At 37.7% G+C, this 18,794-nt stretch overlaps 1 protein-coding gene across 1 annotated transcript; it reads left to right on the forward strand.

Annotated features, from left to right (window-relative positions):
* The first annotated feature begins 6,422 nt into the window (after positions 1-6,422).
* Positions 6,423-11,246, forward strand: LOC143624321 (histone-lysine N-methyltransferase ASHR1-like). The gene is made up of 14 exons (XM_077095016.1): positions 6,423-6,530; positions 6,755-6,900; positions 7,581-7,715; positions 7,873-7,927; positions 8,613-8,731; positions 8,815-8,903; positions 8,982-9,063; positions 9,859-9,963; positions 10,056-10,146; positions 10,230-10,349; positions 10,450-10,556; positions 10,646-10,715; positions 10,798-10,861; positions 10,978-11,246. The coding sequence occupies exons 1-14, from the start codon at positions 6,428-6,430 to the stop codon at positions 11,141-11,143; spliced, it is 1,452 nt and encodes a 483-aa protein (XP_076951131.1). The 5' UTR covers positions 6,423-6,427; the 3' UTR covers positions 11,144-11,246.
* Positions 11,247-18,794: the final 7,548 nt, after the last annotated feature.

The raw sequence follows: 18,794 nt of genomic DNA on the forward strand, positions 1-18,794 counted from the left end.
AGCCCAATAATGTGAGCCTTAGCTCAAATCAGTCACAACATCCATCCTACATACTGCGCCGCCTGACCATAAAAATACCTAAACACAACTAAGGCAAAACAAATGCCAAAACATAGTTGTTAAGGTCTCAGGTCGAGGTCGCGCATGCAATTGTAATGGATATCTGAGCAACACATATTGATACGTAAAGGCTAAAAAACTCATAATTCCATATAATAAATGCGCGATAACGTCGCGCAAAAGAGGAATAATGAAAACGCCTAGGCACGTGTCAACATAATCAAGATATGGCAAAATCACTTACAATATGACAAGGATTAAGTATAATAATTTCCTTACAACCTTGTTCTTATTTCAACGTGCAAGCATATCTTATATTCAACAAAGCAAACATGCAATATAAAGAGATGAATGGGGAATGCGCAAGATGCGAAGAAGGCAAAAACAAAAATTTCATTCCAAAGCATTGAAATTTACAAGTTTACAAGATGATAAGATACAAACTACAAATAAAAATAAAAAACATGAAGGGCTTCTCAAGTCTCCACGTCGACGTCAGCCTCTTCATAGTCCTCATCACCGCCCTCAGCATCTGGCGCAGCCCGCTCCTCGTCATCTCCAAACTGACCATAGTCAAGTTGTTCATCCTGAATGGAGTCTTCTATCACAATAGTGTCAGGAGCGGATCCTTTGGCCACGCCAGAGCCGCTAGCAGGAGCAGCATTCTCCGCGCCATCATCGCCGCCACCAGCCCCTTCGCACTCGTCAAGTAATTTCTTTAGCGCGCCGAGATCGGGCTGGTCAGCAAGCGCGGATATCTGCAAATCATAAGGAAAAATATGAGTACAAAAGACTTGGAAAATAAGTCAAGGTTATCTCATTAAGGTTAAAATACCTGCGCAAGGATGGGAATGGGAGTATTCAAATACTTCTCCCCCATCGCGGCCATGTCCGCGCAGGCAACGTCGCTCTGATAAGGGTACTCGGATGGGTTCTTCTTCAACATGCCATATTCATAGCCATCCGTAAACCCTTCAGCTCGACCCACCAAGCGCGCGGCAGCGTTGCAATCCATCACAAGGGCCTGAAACTCGTCTGAGTATTTCATCGCGTAAGCGCAACGAGTCATACCCTGTGAGATTAGCCATTGGCGATCCTGCGCGAGGGAAGCAACAGACGTCTCAAGAACAGGAATCTGAGAGTTTAACAACTCAACAGTTTCCTTAGTCTGTTTCAGCTCCTCTTTGTCGGACGCTGCTGCCGCTAGGACTTCTTCTTTTTCCGCACGCGCAAGATCGAGTGCTTCCTGGCTAGACGCTGCCATCGCCAAGGCTTCGTCTTTCTCGGCCTGCGCGGCCGCCAGCTCCTTCTTCAGGCGCGCAACCTCACTCTCCAGCGATGATTTGTCAGTTATAGACTGGACAAGAGCTTGGTCACGCGCCTCCGCGTCCAGCTCCAAGTTGCGCACTCTACGCGCGTACTTGGCCGCGTCCGCCTCGGCCGCCTGCAGCTTCTCCCGCGCAGCCTGTAGCTCATGCCCGCGCTTAACGAACGCGGTGTTGGCACTTGCCCTGTTCTCACTGAGCTCTGCTTGGAGCTTCTCAGCTCTCTCTCGAGCATCAGAAAGATGCCAAGCAGATACCTTAGCCTCTTGCTTGGCTTCCGCAAGAGCATCACGTACCTTTACGTAATCATAGCGAAGCTCTTGGGAGGCAGCAAAGAAAGCCAACCCAGCAAACAGATGATCTTTGAGCAAGTCATCGCGAGCGCGGGCCTCCTGAAACCTCCTTTCAGCTGGAGGCACAGAATGAGCCCAGAAGTCCTCACACACACCCATGGACTGAAATGAGCTGTCCTCAGTAATGTTCCATCTCGGGCGGTAAATGTGATCGGCTTCCTGCAAACACAAAGTATTAATCTAAGTCATCAAACACTAATATGGAAGTCCGCACAGCGGAGCAAAAACGAACTTATACCTGCGGGGACGAAGCAGAAAAGTCAGCGGCAGGCCCACGAGAAGACGGCGACGCGAAACCTCGTGGCGCTGCAGGGCTGGCGCGGCCGCTGTCGGAGCCTTCAGCTTGAACCTCCTCATCCTCCTCAGAAACAGGCCTTTTCTCCTGCGACCTAGAATCAAAATCAGTCTCGCGAGGAGGGCTGTGCGCAGGAAGAGGTGAGGGAGGTCTCGACGCCACCAGATCGGCGCGTAAAACGGCCTCCTGCTCCTTAGTAATCCCGATGAGGGGAGATTCATCGCTTGCAGGAGCAGGAGCAGAGCCAACGGCGCTGGCACCGGCGCCAGGAGTGCCGCCAGCAGCTTGCACGCCAGCAATGACTCCTGTGAAAAAATCAACAAAAAGAAATGGTTCATGACTTGATCTAAAAGAAAGTCAGAAAATAAAAGCACAATACGTACCTTGGCGCAACTCCGTTCGTGAGGCAAACATCGCCATGAAGTCCATTCTACCCTTTTTCGAGGGTAAAACAGGGGACTTCGAAGCGACCTCCGGCGCTGCCTCGGCATCTTGTTGCGCTTGAGGTTGATCCACCAAGGTCGCCGGCTCTACAAACATTTGAGTGAGCAAAGATTCATTAGTAATTCTATCAGAATCGCGCTCATAGAACCATGAAAGATAAGCAAAGGATAAGCAAAGTATACCTGTCGAAGGCGCAACGCCGCTTCCCTTTTCCACCGCGCGAAGGGAGGAGGTAGTAGCACCATTCCTCGTGTGGACAGGAGGTCTGCCCACTTTTTGAGGCAGGGAAGACAAGGAAAACTTGGGGGGAAATTCCTGGGTTTTCTCAAATCCCCTCGCCTGAGTAGGAGGATCCTGAGCAACAGGGGCAACATCTTTCTTCTGTTTCTTACTGGCCCCTGCGCCAGTTTTCCCCTTAGCTTTACGCTTTAGTTGGGGCGCCTCCTCCTCCTCCTCCTCCTCTTCCGCGAGCTCCAGCTCGTAGTTCTCAAGCGCGTCTACAATACGTGCAAAAGAAGTGTTAGCCAAATTTGGTATTATAAAGGCAAATGCATAAGTACAAAGGCTTACCAGGCGCATCGCTGTCAAAGAGAAATCCCAGATCAACAGGGATGAACATGTCATCGAAGCGATCGGGGAAGCCAACCTCCCCAGCGCCCAGCACGACGGAGCCACCCTCCATATGCTCATCATAGGCGGCGTGGACATACTCCTTGCTGACTGCACAAAACAAGTCAAATGATATCAGCAAAAAGATAAGTATTCGCGCAGAAGTAATGCAATGAGATTAACTTACACAGGCCGTCAACTTGGATAACAGGCTCAGTCGCGCTGTCAGCCCACCTCCTGCTCATACCAACCCCCACCAGCGCCTCCTCGCAAATTTTCTTGGCGGGGGATGGTTCGGCAGTCAACTTTTTAACCCAGGCGCCAGTTGGGTTCTTGAAGACACCCACATCCGCAGGCGCAGAAGAGATCGCGCGCATGGTCATGCGGATGGGGATCACATAGCCCTGATATAAAAAAACCTCTCAGACCAGTCATGAAGGCTCTTGAATGAAACAGTGCAGCACTTGACCTTCTGACTGCGAGGAATAAATGAGAACCAAGAATCTTGGATCTTTGGCTTGTAAAAAAATTGAAAGCGACGAGGGGTGGGCTCCTCGCGCTGAGATTTGCACATGAACTCAAAATGAGTCATGCGCACGAGTCCAAACGGATGGACTTGGGATATATGAATCCCATAAAACCTAAGCACCGCACCCACAAACCTTGTCATCGGGAGACGAAGGTTGCAGTGGGTGAAAAAATGACAGCAAAGGGAAATATAGCCGGTAGGCGGGTCCGCCGCCGTTTGCCCGGCCGCCGGCAACATGCAGCCATACTCAGGGAGAAAACCCTGAGTATCGATAAGGCTGTCAAGATCGGCCTGCCTCAGTTTGCAGGGGATCTCATCCCACTTCTCCACTGCCTTGGTCCTCCCTACCTCCTCCGATGAGGCCTCAGCAGCCCTCTTCCCCTTGCCGGTCTTCTTCAATGTAGACATTACTAACGATTTAACACGGCGATGGATAGGGGAGATTGTGTTGTCTGAGCTATCAGACATACAAATGTAAAAACAGACAAAGGATGATCTGAAGAACAGAGATCTGGAAGCAGAAGACAGTTAATCGGAATAGAATGAAAGAAACGAAAGCTCTGAATAAACAAGAAGATGAAGGATAAAAAACTCAAAGGGGCTGGCTTTTATAGGCCCAGGAGAGAGAAAAATTGGTGCTGATCGGACTTCACGCGCCCTCACTCGCAGGTGTAAACCAACGCGAGCGCGACACGTGTCCCTGACACTGTGCGAGGGGACACGAAAAGAAACGATACAGCTGCTGCCAGAGTTCACGCGCCACCACTCGCACGAACGGACCAACGCGAGCGCGACACGTGTCCCTGACACTATGTGAGGGGACACGAAAGGCAACTGTAGCACCTCGAGCACACGAAAGGTCTGACACGTCTCCATCACTGACGCATGTCAGCAACAACCAACCACGTACAGGGACGATTCGTTTTCAACCAAAAGGATAGAATTTCGCGCAACGATTAATAATAAGAAGAAAAAGACAAACCCCTACTAAAAGAGCAAACTACTAAGTCTAATATCTATCTTACCTCGCTCGCGCGAGACAAGACACACATTAGACTGGGGGGGCTTGAAGAGGTATGTACCCGCCTCAACACCGAGCGAGGCGGGTCAACCCACAAGATATGGACAAGAGGCTTGAAATCAAGACATTATGAAGGCACAAAGCCAAAACCTACGCGCATGGCGCATATCACATATGCTCATGCATCACATGCTCAGGCATCATATGCTCAGGCACCACAGATGCTCAGGCATCACACATGCTCACGCATCACATATGCGCGTGGCGCATCCGCGCGTGGCGCATATCACATGCTCGTGCATATCACATCTGCGCATGAAACATCTGCGCGTGAGAATAAAGAGAAGACCTCGCGCATCCTCAGGATAGGCGCGTATCACACATGCACATAATCAACCTCGTCCTTATCCAAATCAGGATTAGGGCAACCTTGATTGTGCACGTCAGACAACCTTCCAGAAGGTATCTTTTTAAGGAATAAGAATATGCTGATGTTGACAGCTGCCAATGAAAGACTATAGTTTGTGGATCTTACTAGTATATGTGTACGAATTCGCATCGATTTGCCGCTGTAACACACTTTTTTTTTAATATGTACTATGTACTATGTTATACTTGGTGTTGATAAATTTACATTTTTGTTTAGTTCCGATGTTGTAATCCAATACTGACTAAATTTACGTTGACTTACAATCATACCGTGCGGGTTTTACCAACCAACTACACGTCGTTTTAAATATATATTCTTTTAATAATAAGATATACAAGTCCCAATACTATTCTAAGCATTTAATAACATACTTTTAGGTTTATAATGTCGTTATCATATCGACCCTATGTGATACCGATCAAATTCACGTTTACTAATTCACTTTTCAGGTTTTGTTACCATGTGTAACTTACTAAATGGGTGTTTGGGATTCCTTATTTTTACCTCCTTATGATTTATAAAAAAGTAACAAGTTATAGAAGGAAACTTTCACACTCACACGTTAAACAATCCCAAACACTTTTTTAACTTTTCAACAGGTCGATCCAAACACCCTCTAAAAAGCTAGTGTGATTTCCTAGTGATTTGTTTATGCATTTTGCTCGTCACAAAACCCACATTTCACAAAACCCAAATTGGCGACCATAACGCTGTGTTCCCGAGCTCACTTAACGAAGGAAAGGAAAGGAAATGAAAACATTTCCATTCATTTCCTTTCCTTTCCTTTCCTTTCCTTTCATTTATTTTCCTTTCCTTTCCATCCATTCAATTTCTTCTAAAATGAAAGGAAAGAATTTACACTATAAAACCCTTTATTTTTCTTTTCTTTCCTTTGCTTTTTTTTCTTTAAAAAAACTCGGGAGCACACTTATTATTGTTTTCTTTCTTTAAAGAAACTCATGAACAGAACATTTTGTTTCCTTCCCTTCATTTTTCTTTCCTTTCCTTTTTAAATGAAACTCTGGAAGAGAGCTGTAAAGTAAAACCTCAACCTCTCACAAAACCCTCAATTCACTTCCGTCGTCTTCCATGTAATTTCTTCCGTTAACTCTCTCTGTATTTCATTTAAATTCAAAATTTCAAGCTTCATTATTTTAATTGCTCATAGCTTCTTCAGCTTATCTTGGTCTCATTAATTTGGGACAATTAAAGTAGTTATCTACTTATTGATTGACAAACAATAAGCATTTGTTTGAAATTGCACCCATTTTTGTAATCGAAACTGATTAGGTTTGGAGTTTTAACATTGGTTGAGTATTGCTTATTTATTTAGTTTTTGTATTACAGATTTGGTTTCGATAATGGAAGATTTGCAGAGGCTATTGTCACATGACTATGGTTTATCAGTTTCTACGCTTCCTGACAAAGGCCGCTGCCTCATCACCACTCGGGGCTTCTCTCCAGGTGAGTCGGCCGCACAACACATTATGTTATCGATTGTTAACAACTTTTAGGTGATTAAATAAATATTATCATTAAACTATTGTTTCTTTGATCTGTTTGTATGTTTAGTAGCTAGAACTTGTGCTAGTTTTGATCTGCACTTATGTTTTGTCTATTGACATTGTGCTACAAATTACTGTCATTATAGATGCAGATTGATCATTATCTTTCAATTATTGTCACAGGAGAAGTCATATTAAGTGAAGAACCTTATGTTTCTGTGCCAAATAAAAGTGCAACAGAATCCAGATGTGATTGGTGCTTTACGTCAAGTAATATAAAGAGATGCTCATCTTGTCATGTTGTGTGGTACTGTGGGAGCAAATGCCAGGTATGCATACATGCATACACCTATCTGTGCAAATTAAGGGTGGCAATTTCCGACACAACCCAAACACGACATGAAAAAAATTGGATTTTGGGTTTGCATATCAAACCCGGGTTGTGTTTGGATTGATTTGTTTCACCTGTTTAATTAAACATGTTGACCTGCTAACCTTTTTATGACCTGTTTAACCCATTTTTTACAACCCGCCAACCCATATGACATGTTCAAATAAATGGGATGAATGGGCGTGCTTGGTTACACAATTTTAAGTGTGTGGGCTAGGTTGATGTTTTTGACGCAGATAAAAATGTAGGTCATGTTTGGGTTGAACAATTTAACCCGCCAACTTGGCACAATTGACACCCTAGTGCAAATCACAAAAGTAGCCATTTTTCTGAGCGTGTTATACCTCTGATACGCAAATCTTAGGTTGCCTATTTACGTTTACTCGCTGAACCCCTAACTATGTTCATTCTGCACATGGATACTAATGTGCGTGTGATATGGTGTTAGTGTATCACATTAATTAACTCATTATTTATGGCTAAGTAAGTGATTTGTTTTTGACATGGCCATATGTATAAGTTATCACACCCGTGAAAAGGATATTTTTTGTTATTTTCTTTATATATTATGATTTTGATAGATGTTAACTCTATTATTTTCGTTTGCGAATATTTTAGAAATTTGATTGGAAGCTGCATCGTCTTGAATGCCAGCTGCTTGCCCAGCTAGAGAAAAATAGTGTAACATCTCTTACACCTTCTATACGTTTGATGGTTAAACTTTACCTTCGGAAAAAGTTACAGGATGAAAAGGTGAAAATCTCTCTTTTTATTTTATTTTTTTATTTTTCCTGGTTTCTTATGGCGATGCTGTAGCTCTACACTAATTAATTGTGAAATGCATTCTAACAAGAACATATCATTGCCTAAATATATCAGTGACTATATCTAACACGGGCATTACTGTCAGGTTATCACTACTACTGTGATGGACAACTACAGCCTGGTGAAGAATTTAGTATCTCGTATCCTTGCATATGTGGTGTATCGTTGTGACAGATTTATTTTAATAAAACTAATTTCTCTATTTTAAAAGTCTGTGTGTAGTTATGTCTATCTAATTTCTCTGTTAGCATTTGCATGTGTAATTAAGTCAATCTAGTTTCTCTGTTTGAATCTCTGTGTTATTGGATCGGTCTAATTTTTTTGTTAGAATTTGTGCGTTGTTGAATCTATCTAATTTTTTTGTTTAAATCTCTGTGTAATTGAATCTATCTAGTTTATTTATATCTGTGTTTAATTAAATTTAGCTAATTACACAGAGATATTCAAGCAGAGAAATCATACAGATTTTGTTACAGACAGAGATTCAAACGGAGAAATTAGATTTATATAATTACGCACAAAGATTTAAACAGAGAAATTAAATTGATTGAACTACATTTAAAGATTCAAACACAGAAATTAATTAGATTTAGCTACGCACTGATATTCGAACATAGAAATTAAATAGATAATACACATATGGAGATTTGATTACTCAAGCTTTTACCATAATTATTGCACACCAAATTTATTATAATGCCAAGTTAATAAGTTATATCAATGTTACTACAAACGGCATAGTTGGAAATTGACATCAATAATAAATCTGAAAAATATTCCCTAGCTGATGGTTTTGGTTGTTATATTTAACAATTTTTTATAAAGATATCTCTGAGGTTGGAGAGACGCAGCTGGTGTTATATGCACAAATGGCAAATCTCGTAAGTATCATACTCCAGTGGCCTAATCTGAATATTAAAGATGTTGCAGAAAATTTCTCCAAGGTATAATGTTACAAAACTAGTCTTTTACAATCCAATTTACATATGTTTGTTTAAACATAGTCCCATTTTTTAATCACTTACAGCTTGCATGCAATGCGCACACAATCTGTGACAGTGAGCTTATACCATTAGGAACCGGATTGTATCCTGTCATTTCCATTATTAATCACAGGTGACTTTTCAATATTTGACTTTCTTAAGAATTGTGTATGCTTCTTTGACTTTTAAATATTTGACTTTCTTGTTATAGTTGCTACCCAAATTCAGTTCTGGTATTTGACGGACGAATTGCAACAGTACGTGCGATGCAACAAATACCAAAAGGCAGTGAGGTATGCTTTTTAAGTGTCTTCTAGCTTTTATCGTCTATTTAATGCTGTAAATGTGAATTTATTAATTATTGTATTATCATGGTCAACTTTGTTATAGGGTTGTGCATGGGTTGGTTATGGCCAAAACTGAACCAAAAATTAAAGATTCGGTTTTTGGTTTCTTGAGAACTGTTTGGTTTTCAGTTTTTACAATCAGTTTTGCCATTTGGGCTTGAAATTTTTGGACCCAAAAAACTGACCTAAAATAATGAATTTGGGCTTGAAACTTTGTGCCTACATGTTTTTTGTTAGTTAATGATTAATTGATTATTAAACATTCGGATCTCAAAATTTTGGGCTACACTATTTATTTAATTTTTATAAAGTACTTAATATTCATAAACACAAATCATAATCAATAAATTCAATAAAAGTCGATCATTTTTATTTTTATAGGTCCGGTTTTTTTGGTTTTCTGTACATGCAAAACCGAACCGAACTTAAGTTTGGTTTTTGGAAAACATAAACTAAACCATCGGTTTTGGGTTGGGTTCAGTTATCTGTTCCAACTCGCAAGTTAGATTTTCTTAGTTCGGTTTCGGTTTTTGAAAAACATAAAACCAAACCACTGGTTTTGGGTTGGGTTCGGTTATTCCGGTTTCATGCACATCCCTACTTTGTTATCTGTTCCAACTCACGAATCAGATTTAACTCAAATTAAGTGTCTGTCTATATTTGAACCTTTTATTTTAACACCTCATTCTCTTGACTTTTGACCTGACATGTAACCAACTCAGCGCCTATGCTGTGCTGTAGGTATTAATCAGTTACATAGAGACAGCAGGAAGTACAATGACTCGACAAAAGGCTTTAAAAGAACAATACTTCTTCACTTGCAGTTGTCCCCGTTGCATAAAACTTGTACATCCAAACACTATTTTTCTTTTAGTTTTATGTTTTTTATTTTCTTTATATCTTCATTAGTGTTAATATAATCCTCGTTTAAACTTAAGGGTCAGAAAGATGATATAGAAGAAAGTGCAATTCTTGAAGGTTATAGATGCAAGAATAACACATGTGATGGTTTTTTGCTTCGTGATCCCGGTATTATTTATGACCTCACTCCTTTCACTTTTGAATTTTGATTATTCTTTTATATTATTTATCTATTTGCTTTTACTTTTTAGAAAGTAAAGGATTTATATGTCAACGATGTGGGCTTGTAAGGGTCATAGAAGAAATATTAAAGATTGCCAGTGAAGAAAAAACTATGTCAGAGAAGGCATCTGTAGCTCTTTCATCTGCCCGTATCCTCTAATATTATTATCCAAATTATTATTCATGAAAATGTTTGATATTATTTGTTGCATATAGCTTTATATTTTGGAAAACTTAATTCGATTTTAGATACCAATGAAGCGCTTGACATGTATATAACGGTTGAGAAGCTGCAAGTGAAGCTTTGTCATTCCGGGTCTATCAAATTATTGCGAACTAGGGAAAATATCTTAAAAGTATAAATTACAAAAATGATGTTATTTTAATAACATATGCAAGTTCTGAGTTTGATGATTATATATTATATCTCACTTATTTATTTCAGATACTAATGGAGATGCAAGATTGGAAGAAAGCACTGACATATTGTAGACTGACAATCCCAATTTATGAAAGTATATGATATAAAGTTTATCAACTGCATACATTTTTTATGTTTTTATTTGAATTCACGAGTCGTGTGGTTTCTGTTTGCAGGAGTGTATCCTAATATCCATCCTCTCCGAGGGCTGCAATATTATACCTGTGGCAAGCTTAACTGGTTCGCGCATTCTTAATTATTTAGTTTACTCGATTTATAAAACAGTAATCATTTATTTTTTGCACTAAAAGCTCTTTAATATTATCAATGTATGAAGTATTTGTGAAATTATGTAGGTTCCTTGGGTACACAGAAGAAGCCATTAAATCGCTTACACAAGCGGTTGATGTATTGCGTATCACTCATGGAACAACTAGTCCTTTCATGAAGGATCTGTTTGGTAAATTGGAAGAAGCACGCGCCGAAGCTTCTTACAAGCTCTCATCAATGGATGATCAATAACGGTCATCACACTTAAGCAGAACATTTGAACATAGTCCATATCAGGTTTGGTGGAACTGTCTTATGTATCACAGGTAAAACAATATGTACACATGTTTGTATGATATTTTTGGTTCTCTACTTAGAATTGTTTGTGTATAGACGGCACCTAGGCCGTTAAACAAACCAAACACACGAACGGAGCATGTTTGTGTTCATTCGTTTAACTGTAACCCAACCAACGATCGAACACGAGCAATTAAATGAAAATTTTCTTGGTTCATTAAGAAAATCAGCGCGTTCATGTTCATTTATGTTTGTTAATATTATAAACGAACGGTTTACGAATGTAAACAAACGAACTTAACCAGACTAAATTGTTGGGCCTAAAATAAAATTCAATAAAATTCAAATATGTACATAAATTTGTTGGGCCTAAAATAAAATCAAAACTAGACTAAATTGTAAAGGGCAACTATAAACCAGACTAAATTGTAACGAGCCTAAAATATTTAAACTTAAACAAACATATACTCACCAACATAAATGAACGTAAATGAACGAGCGAACATGCGTTCATGTTCATTTGTTTAACTAAATGAACAAAATAGTTTATTCATGTTCGTTCGTTCGCTTGTTTATTAAATAAACAAACATAAATGAACTTTCCGTCGAACGGTTCACAAAACAGTTTACTGAACGTTCGCTTCGTTTACAGGCATGATGGTACCTATACTTATAATCTTGGTAGGCTCTCTACTGGCATAAAAAGTTTGTTTGGTCATTTTCAACTTGAGTGCAAATGATTCTTTTGATGTGTAGCACCACATGCAATGCACGTGCTGCAGAAAAAAATAGAGGAACATAGTGGCATGGATGAAAACTGATGAACCATAGGTGTTGCAAACTTTATATGATTATGATTTACGAACAATCAATGCATGTGAACTTAACATTAGAATGGATGTTTTATGATGTCCTATTCAGTATGCATCCAAGTTGATATTCGATTATGCTACATGATAATGGACCATGTTTCTTATTATGGATAAATTTGTAAGTTATGTCCTAAACATCAATTGTTCAACCAAATAAAATAAATCGAGTAATTGATTGAGCTACACATGTTTTTTAGTTCTTTTTAGTTATGTTCAAGTACTAGCTTTGAACTCGTGTACTACACGAGTTGGAATATATCAATACATAAAAATCTTAAATCTCTATGTACATTTTATAGAAGGGAAACAAAAATATTACATACACTAATGATTTAAAAAAAATCGAAAGTATGAATAGATTAATATATAATTGGGTTTCGTAAAATGTAACTTTTATTGTTATTTGATTGAAAATAAAAGTTACGTAATTTAATTTCAATTTTTCTATTTGATTGAAAAGAAAATTTATATAATTAAATTTCAAAATTTTCTTAAAAATAGACAATTTAAAACAAAATTTTTATTATTGGAATTAGTATTTTTCTTAAAATAATATCAATATTAAAAAGAGCGAGGTGCCCGGATGAAGAAGAGAAAAATGGTAAGAAGGGATATATCGAGGCTACAGATGGCATGAGAAATCTTTTTTTGTTAAATGTTAGGCACAATGTAATTCTATAGATGATAGAGGTAGTAATATGTAAATATGAACTGGGTATGAAACTCAATCTTTTGTAAAACCCTAGTAACATTTATCAACAGATACACATTTGTTTGAACACACTTTTAAGAGTTTTAACTTGCTATTAGAGCCAAGTGCTCTTTTTCAATGCATCGTTCGCACCATCATCGTGTTCGTCTTACAAGCCATTCACAATCACTTGCCACGTTTTGGTGTTTAACAACTTTTCTGACCACAAACCGTTGGAAAGTCCCTCTCCCGCCGTGAAGCACCACCAGAGCTGCTAGTGCACCCCACCCCCGCTTATCATTGTGCTTAAGACTCATTTTTTTTACCACATCAATAAGAAATACTACACATCATCTTTTTAGAACTAAAACAGGGTTAGATACAAATTACAACAAAGCTAAATTAAAGTATTAAAACTAAATCAATAGTTTCAAATATATAATAATATTTCCTTCGAAGCCAAAATACACATGGGCTTAATCTACTATAGCGTGTGCTAATTTTATAAATAGAAATTATCTATATATATCTATAATATATATATAAACGAAGCCTTTAAAAGCTTGCTAGTTGCTTCATAAATTCTCTCAAGCCACCAGAATACTTTATTTGTAAAAGGAGGCTTCTCATACATTTTACCTGAATTCACGGGTATGGGTCTCACCAATTTCAGAGAGCTCTTAAACGGTTTATAACATCTTATTAAATTAAAAATTAATATTTCCAAATATTTGATATGAAAATCCTATAAAATAGGGATATATTAAAAACTAATATCCAATTTTTTTTTAAAAAAGATATTATTTATAATTAAGAAACAACTTTATAGTAAAAAAAAAAATAAGCGGGTTATGATCACCAAACTCCGATAACTTTTAAATGGGTTATAATATATCATTTATTTGTGAAACCCTTTTATCATCAAACTTAAGTATATTATTAAATTTATTACAATAAAAAAAATTAAAACCTAAAAAATAAATATTAAAAAACAAAAAATATAAAACAACCCCCATAATACGGGAATAAAACCTAGTACTCTTATATATTTGTGACGTTACCCTATTAAATAAACATCTCATACACTTAACACTTTAAACTATAAATTATTAATAAAATTTTTTATAAACGTAAAAAGTAAATAGAAACAAAGACTCACTTTCTAAAATCAATTGAATTGTCTTTTTTCCTTTACCACCATAAGTGGAATTAGCTTTTAACCCTCCTCTACCTTTGGAGTGTTATGAGATTCATCTTTAGTGCTCTAACCATGATTACTTATAAAACAAATCTGTATCATCATATAGCTATAATAATTATTGTTGATTAATTCTTTAACCCAATAATTAAATATTGAGACCAACACAAAACCTACAAGGTAGTCATGCCATGCCAAACCTAAAAGGCAGAACTCAAATATTTTTTTAAAAGAAACATAATTTTAGAGACAAACAAACAAGTTCGACCCAACCAATATAGGGCTTAAAGTGTTTTCTTGAAATCGGGACCTTTAAGATCTTAACACATGAGAATATAGTGATACCCATTATATGCATAGGAGTTTGGTATAAAGGAAATCTTTTAAAGATAACTTTTTTCTCTCTTGTTATCAAAACTGAAAATTAAAGGAAGCTAAACCTAATTAAGCTGATGAAAACTTTCTGGATTTGCAACTTATTATAGATTTCTTATAATGATAAAACTATATTTTATCTATTACTTCCAACTTTTTTCCACTTTGTTCTACCATAGCCTAAAATGATTGAAACAAGGACTTTAATGTATTTTTATGTTATGGTACTTTTGTTTACTAGTGACCAAACAAAAAGTGGTGTCACATGTATATCTTTGTCATTTTATAGAATATTGAATTCAAAATATTTTGAAACTTCAAAGTTACTTGTCGCTATATACAATTTATTATATGTGGGGTGTTTTTATAATTTAGGGTGTTGTGAGTGAGGAACTTTTATATTTTAGAAAAATGACTGATTTTTCTGTATATTTGAAAATTACTGTTTATCCCCTATAATTTTTTAATATATTTTGAAAGTAGTTGTAAGTAAAGAAAAGAGAAAAGGTAATAATAAAATGTATAAAAAGTATTATTTAACTGAAATGAAGAGAGAAAATAAAATAAGTTTTAGTATAATTTTTGATTTGAAGATAGAGGATGGGATGAGAATGCTATAATAAAAGTTATGTAAGCGACCTAAGACCTATTAAAAGTTACGTGTCGTTATACACAAATTACGTTAAGATTCTAAACATTTTCTGTGGGGTTTTACACATTATTTAGTTAATAATTAATTTATTTCAGACTAAAAGTCCTTATATGTTTATTAATTGATAATCACAAAAGTATTAAAATTATATAGTACTTCCCCTTTTTTTATTCTTAATAAATTTTAGGCGTTATAAAAGAACTATAACGCAATACATAATACACAAACCGATCTTTTAGTCACATTTTCCTTTTCAAATTCCACTATATTTGGGCCTTGTATATATGTTTATCACATATCATGGATGTTTTTCATATTTTTTCTTCTTCTTCTCTTTAGAATGCTAAGGACTATCAATTGTGGGCGAGGCACCCTTGCCGCAATAGTATCTCGGAGTTTGCAGCGATAACAAACAAGCTTGTGAAAGTTGGGCGTCAAAATGAGAGGCCAAACGCCAACCGTTAATGCTCAAATTGTATTAATGAGATGTGGGGTTAACGTCAAATCAACCAATCACATTTTTTTTTGCTTAAACCATATCATAGTTAAATGGTGAACTAGTTAAAGACCATTGATTACATGACACTAATATGGTATAGCGCACCTTTTAAGTTACCAAAGCAACAGATGATCTAAGTAGAAGAAGACAAACTAATCGTGAGAACAACACTGAAGCATTCATTTACTTAATCTTAAAGAATAAAAGACAGTATATATGTAATGGCTAGCATACTTACTGTTTTGGTTAAAAATTAACAAAGGTGATTTCGTAACCAAATTAATAAATGGGATTTGGTGCTTGCTTAAGATGAATGCAAATCATAACAATCATGCATATAACCAAATCGTGTGTGCCAATGAAATCGTTGCCAAGCGAATCGGGCATTGATTACAATGACTAGGTAAATTTCTTTCTCTCTTTGCTCTTCATCTTCAATCACCATGAGTAAAAAACTCAAGCTTTCCATCATCAAGTCCAGGCTCAGGAGGCTAAGGCTGCTGGGTTGGAGACTCCCTTTTGGGATGTGGCAGCTTGGGAGAAGATCATGGCGGAGAGAATGTGGAAAATCCGGGGCCGGGCACGGCGAATAAGGTGGCTGATGAGGCGGTGAAAGTTGGCGACTGGTAAGGCGGTGAAGGATCAACAGGGCAATGATGGCGATAAAGACAAGGCCTGAGCCCGGTTTTTATGAATGTTTGTTTGTGTTTTATGATGGTTGGTTGTAGGTTTGTGGTATCTTGGTCAATTGGAACTTGTGTTTTGAACAGTTATGCTTAGGATAATAGGGAAATATGGGTGAAGGGATCTTGAGTTTCAAGACGAAGCCCATATTATCCTGAACTTTAACTATCTAACAATGCCTAGGTGGAAGAGTCCTCCTGTTTGTTAAGAATGAAGCCTGGGCATTGTTCTTAATTTCCTGTAATTTCCGTTAGTAATGACATAATATTTTGGCTTTTACGTTGTGTTTTAATTGTATGATATTTTAGATAACTCATGTTGATACGCTTTATTCATAACGTGTCCGAGAAATATTTTTGAGACTTAAGTTTTTGAAACAGAACATCTTAAGGATAATGTGCCCAGAAAACATATTTCTTAAACTTATTATATTTCCAAAATAAAATATTTTAAGGATTATATCTCTAGAAAATATATCTTTAAGACTTATCATAAAACATCTTAAGGATAATATATCATTAAGTCTTGTGTAAATGTGAATTGTCACAAAAAAAGATTACGTCTTGAATGACAAAAATATGTAAAAAGACTAAGTGTAAAGAGTACTTTTGTAGAGAACACTCATAAACTTAATAAGCTTACACATGATGTCCCCAGCGGTTGAATCCTCGTGCATCATACCTTTTGGCATTTGTATTATCCGAGTTAAAATTAACTAAGTAGCATCTTTTGCGCTTTAGTGACTTGGCCAGTCTTTGATCTGTCAAAACCAAGTTATATAATTCTGGCGATTAAGCCTGCTTACTGGCGATAGAGCCTGCTTATTGGCGATAAAGTCTATTTTATGGCGACAAGGCCTTTACTTGAGAGACATGAAAATGTCTAAACCATAGATAAAACTGGGGAAATTCCCAAACGTGAACGACATGAAAATGCCGAAACCTTAGATAACATGAAAATGTTATAAACCTTAGTACGTATGTGTGACACGTCTGTCACTTATCTTGAGGATTCGATATATTGCCAACAAAAAACGGATTATCAGCTGGTCTGGTCCGCCTGCCTCGAACTATATTCGAACATCGTGCGCTCCAGGCGGGGTGTTACCCAATTCGTTAGAAAGGTGATGACTTTTAAACCTTTGAAGATATCAAGGATATCTTATTCGTGTGGGAGGTGATAAGCCTCTAAATGTTGTCAAGATAACGTATCCTTAGGATACCTGCAAAACACTAAACTCTTGCTGACGGGTGGATGTTAGGCTGGCAAACACCCCTCCGATGCTTAAGTCAGTAATCTTGATAAAGAGATAATAAAGTTTAAATATGAAATAATATAAAAGTAGATCAGGGAACATACCTTTATCCTAAGATGTTGAGGATATGAACATACCAGTTAAGGATACTAACAAAAATATGCTTTGAGATGGATAGCATTCCAGGCTCTTGGTATAGGGACTCCTTCTATAGTGATTAATCGGTAGGCCCATTTGCTTGCTTATGCGTCGATCAAGTAAGGATCTTCCCACTTTGGAGCTAGCTTTCCATCTGCTGGGTTAGTAGTATTCTGGAATGCCTTTCTTAACACTATATCTCCTACTTGGAATCTTCGAATTCAGATGTTTTTGTTGTAAGACTTGGCTATTCTTTGTTGATATGCTGCCATTCTGATCTTAGCTAGATCTCTAAGCTTGTCAATAGTGTCTAGATCTTCAGAAAGGCTTTGGTTGTTGGACTCAGCATCTTGGATGCTGGTTCTTGCTGTAGGGATTACCATTTCCGTGGGGATAACAGCTTCGGCCCCAAATACAAAAGAGAAAGGTGTTTGACCCGTTGCATTTTTTGAAGTGGTTCTATCAGCCCAAAGAACGAATGGTAGTTCTTCAGCCCATTTTCCCTTCTTGGACCCCAACTTTTTCTTCAAATTGTTGATGATGATCTTGTTACTTGATTCTGCTTGACCATTGGCTTGAGGGTGTACTGGTGTTGAAGTTATAATCTTGATTCCCCAACTTTCACAAAAGTTGGTTGTTCTGCTACCAATGAATTGTGAACCATTGTCACAAATGATATCTGCCGGGAAACCAAATCTTGTCAGGATATTGCGTTTGATAAATAAGATCACATCCTTCTCTTTAACTTGGACAAACGCCTCGGCCTCGATCCACTTGGAGAAGTAATCCGTCATGGCTAGCATAAAGACTTTTCCACTAGGAGCCTTGGGGCAGCTTTCCCACAATATCCATTCCCCATTTCATAAATGGCCACGGGGATATGATAGGATGTAGTGGTTCAGCTGGTTGATGCAAGATGTTGCTGTGTCTTTGACAAGCATCACATTTCCTGGAGAAATTCATTGCATCCTTCTTCATTCTTGGCTAGAAGTAACCTATCCTCAGTATCTTGGATACCAAGACTCTGCCCCTAGTGTGGTTTCCACAATCGCCTTCATGCATATCTTTGAGAACTTCTTGTGCTTCATGGTGTTCTAAGCATCTCAAGTATGGACTTGCAAATGACTTTCTATACAAAACATTATTTAGGATAACATACTGGGTTACCTTCATTCGAAAGGCTCTAGGATTTTCTTCTTCTGGGATCTCATTATCCTGAAGATAGGGCTGGCAATTCGTGTC

The sequence above is a fragment of the Bidens hawaiensis genome, unplaced genomic scaffold (assembly GCF_021521415.1).
Source record: "Bidens hawaiensis isolate Kalapana, Puna unplaced genomic scaffold, B.hawaiensis_p1.1 tig00003760_1, whole genome shotgun sequence".
Taxonomy (NCBI): Eukaryota; Viridiplantae; Streptophyta; class Magnoliopsida; order Asterales; family Asteraceae; genus Bidens; species Bidens hawaiensis.

Excerpts from the sequence above, each read along its gene's own strand:
- LOC143624321 (XM_077095016.1), top strand. The coding sequence starts at position 6,428 with ATGGAAGATTTGCAGAGGCTATTGTCACATGACTATGGTTTATCAGTT. Across the intron at positions 6,531-6,754 it reads CACTCGGGGCTTCTCTCCAG|GAGAAGTCATATTAAGTGAA; the intron begins GTGAGTCGGCCG and ends TTATTGTCACAG. Across the intron at positions 7,716-7,872 it reads AAAAGTTACAGGATGAAAAG|GTTATCACTACTACTGTGAT; the intron begins GTGAAAATCTCT and ends CATTACTGTCAG.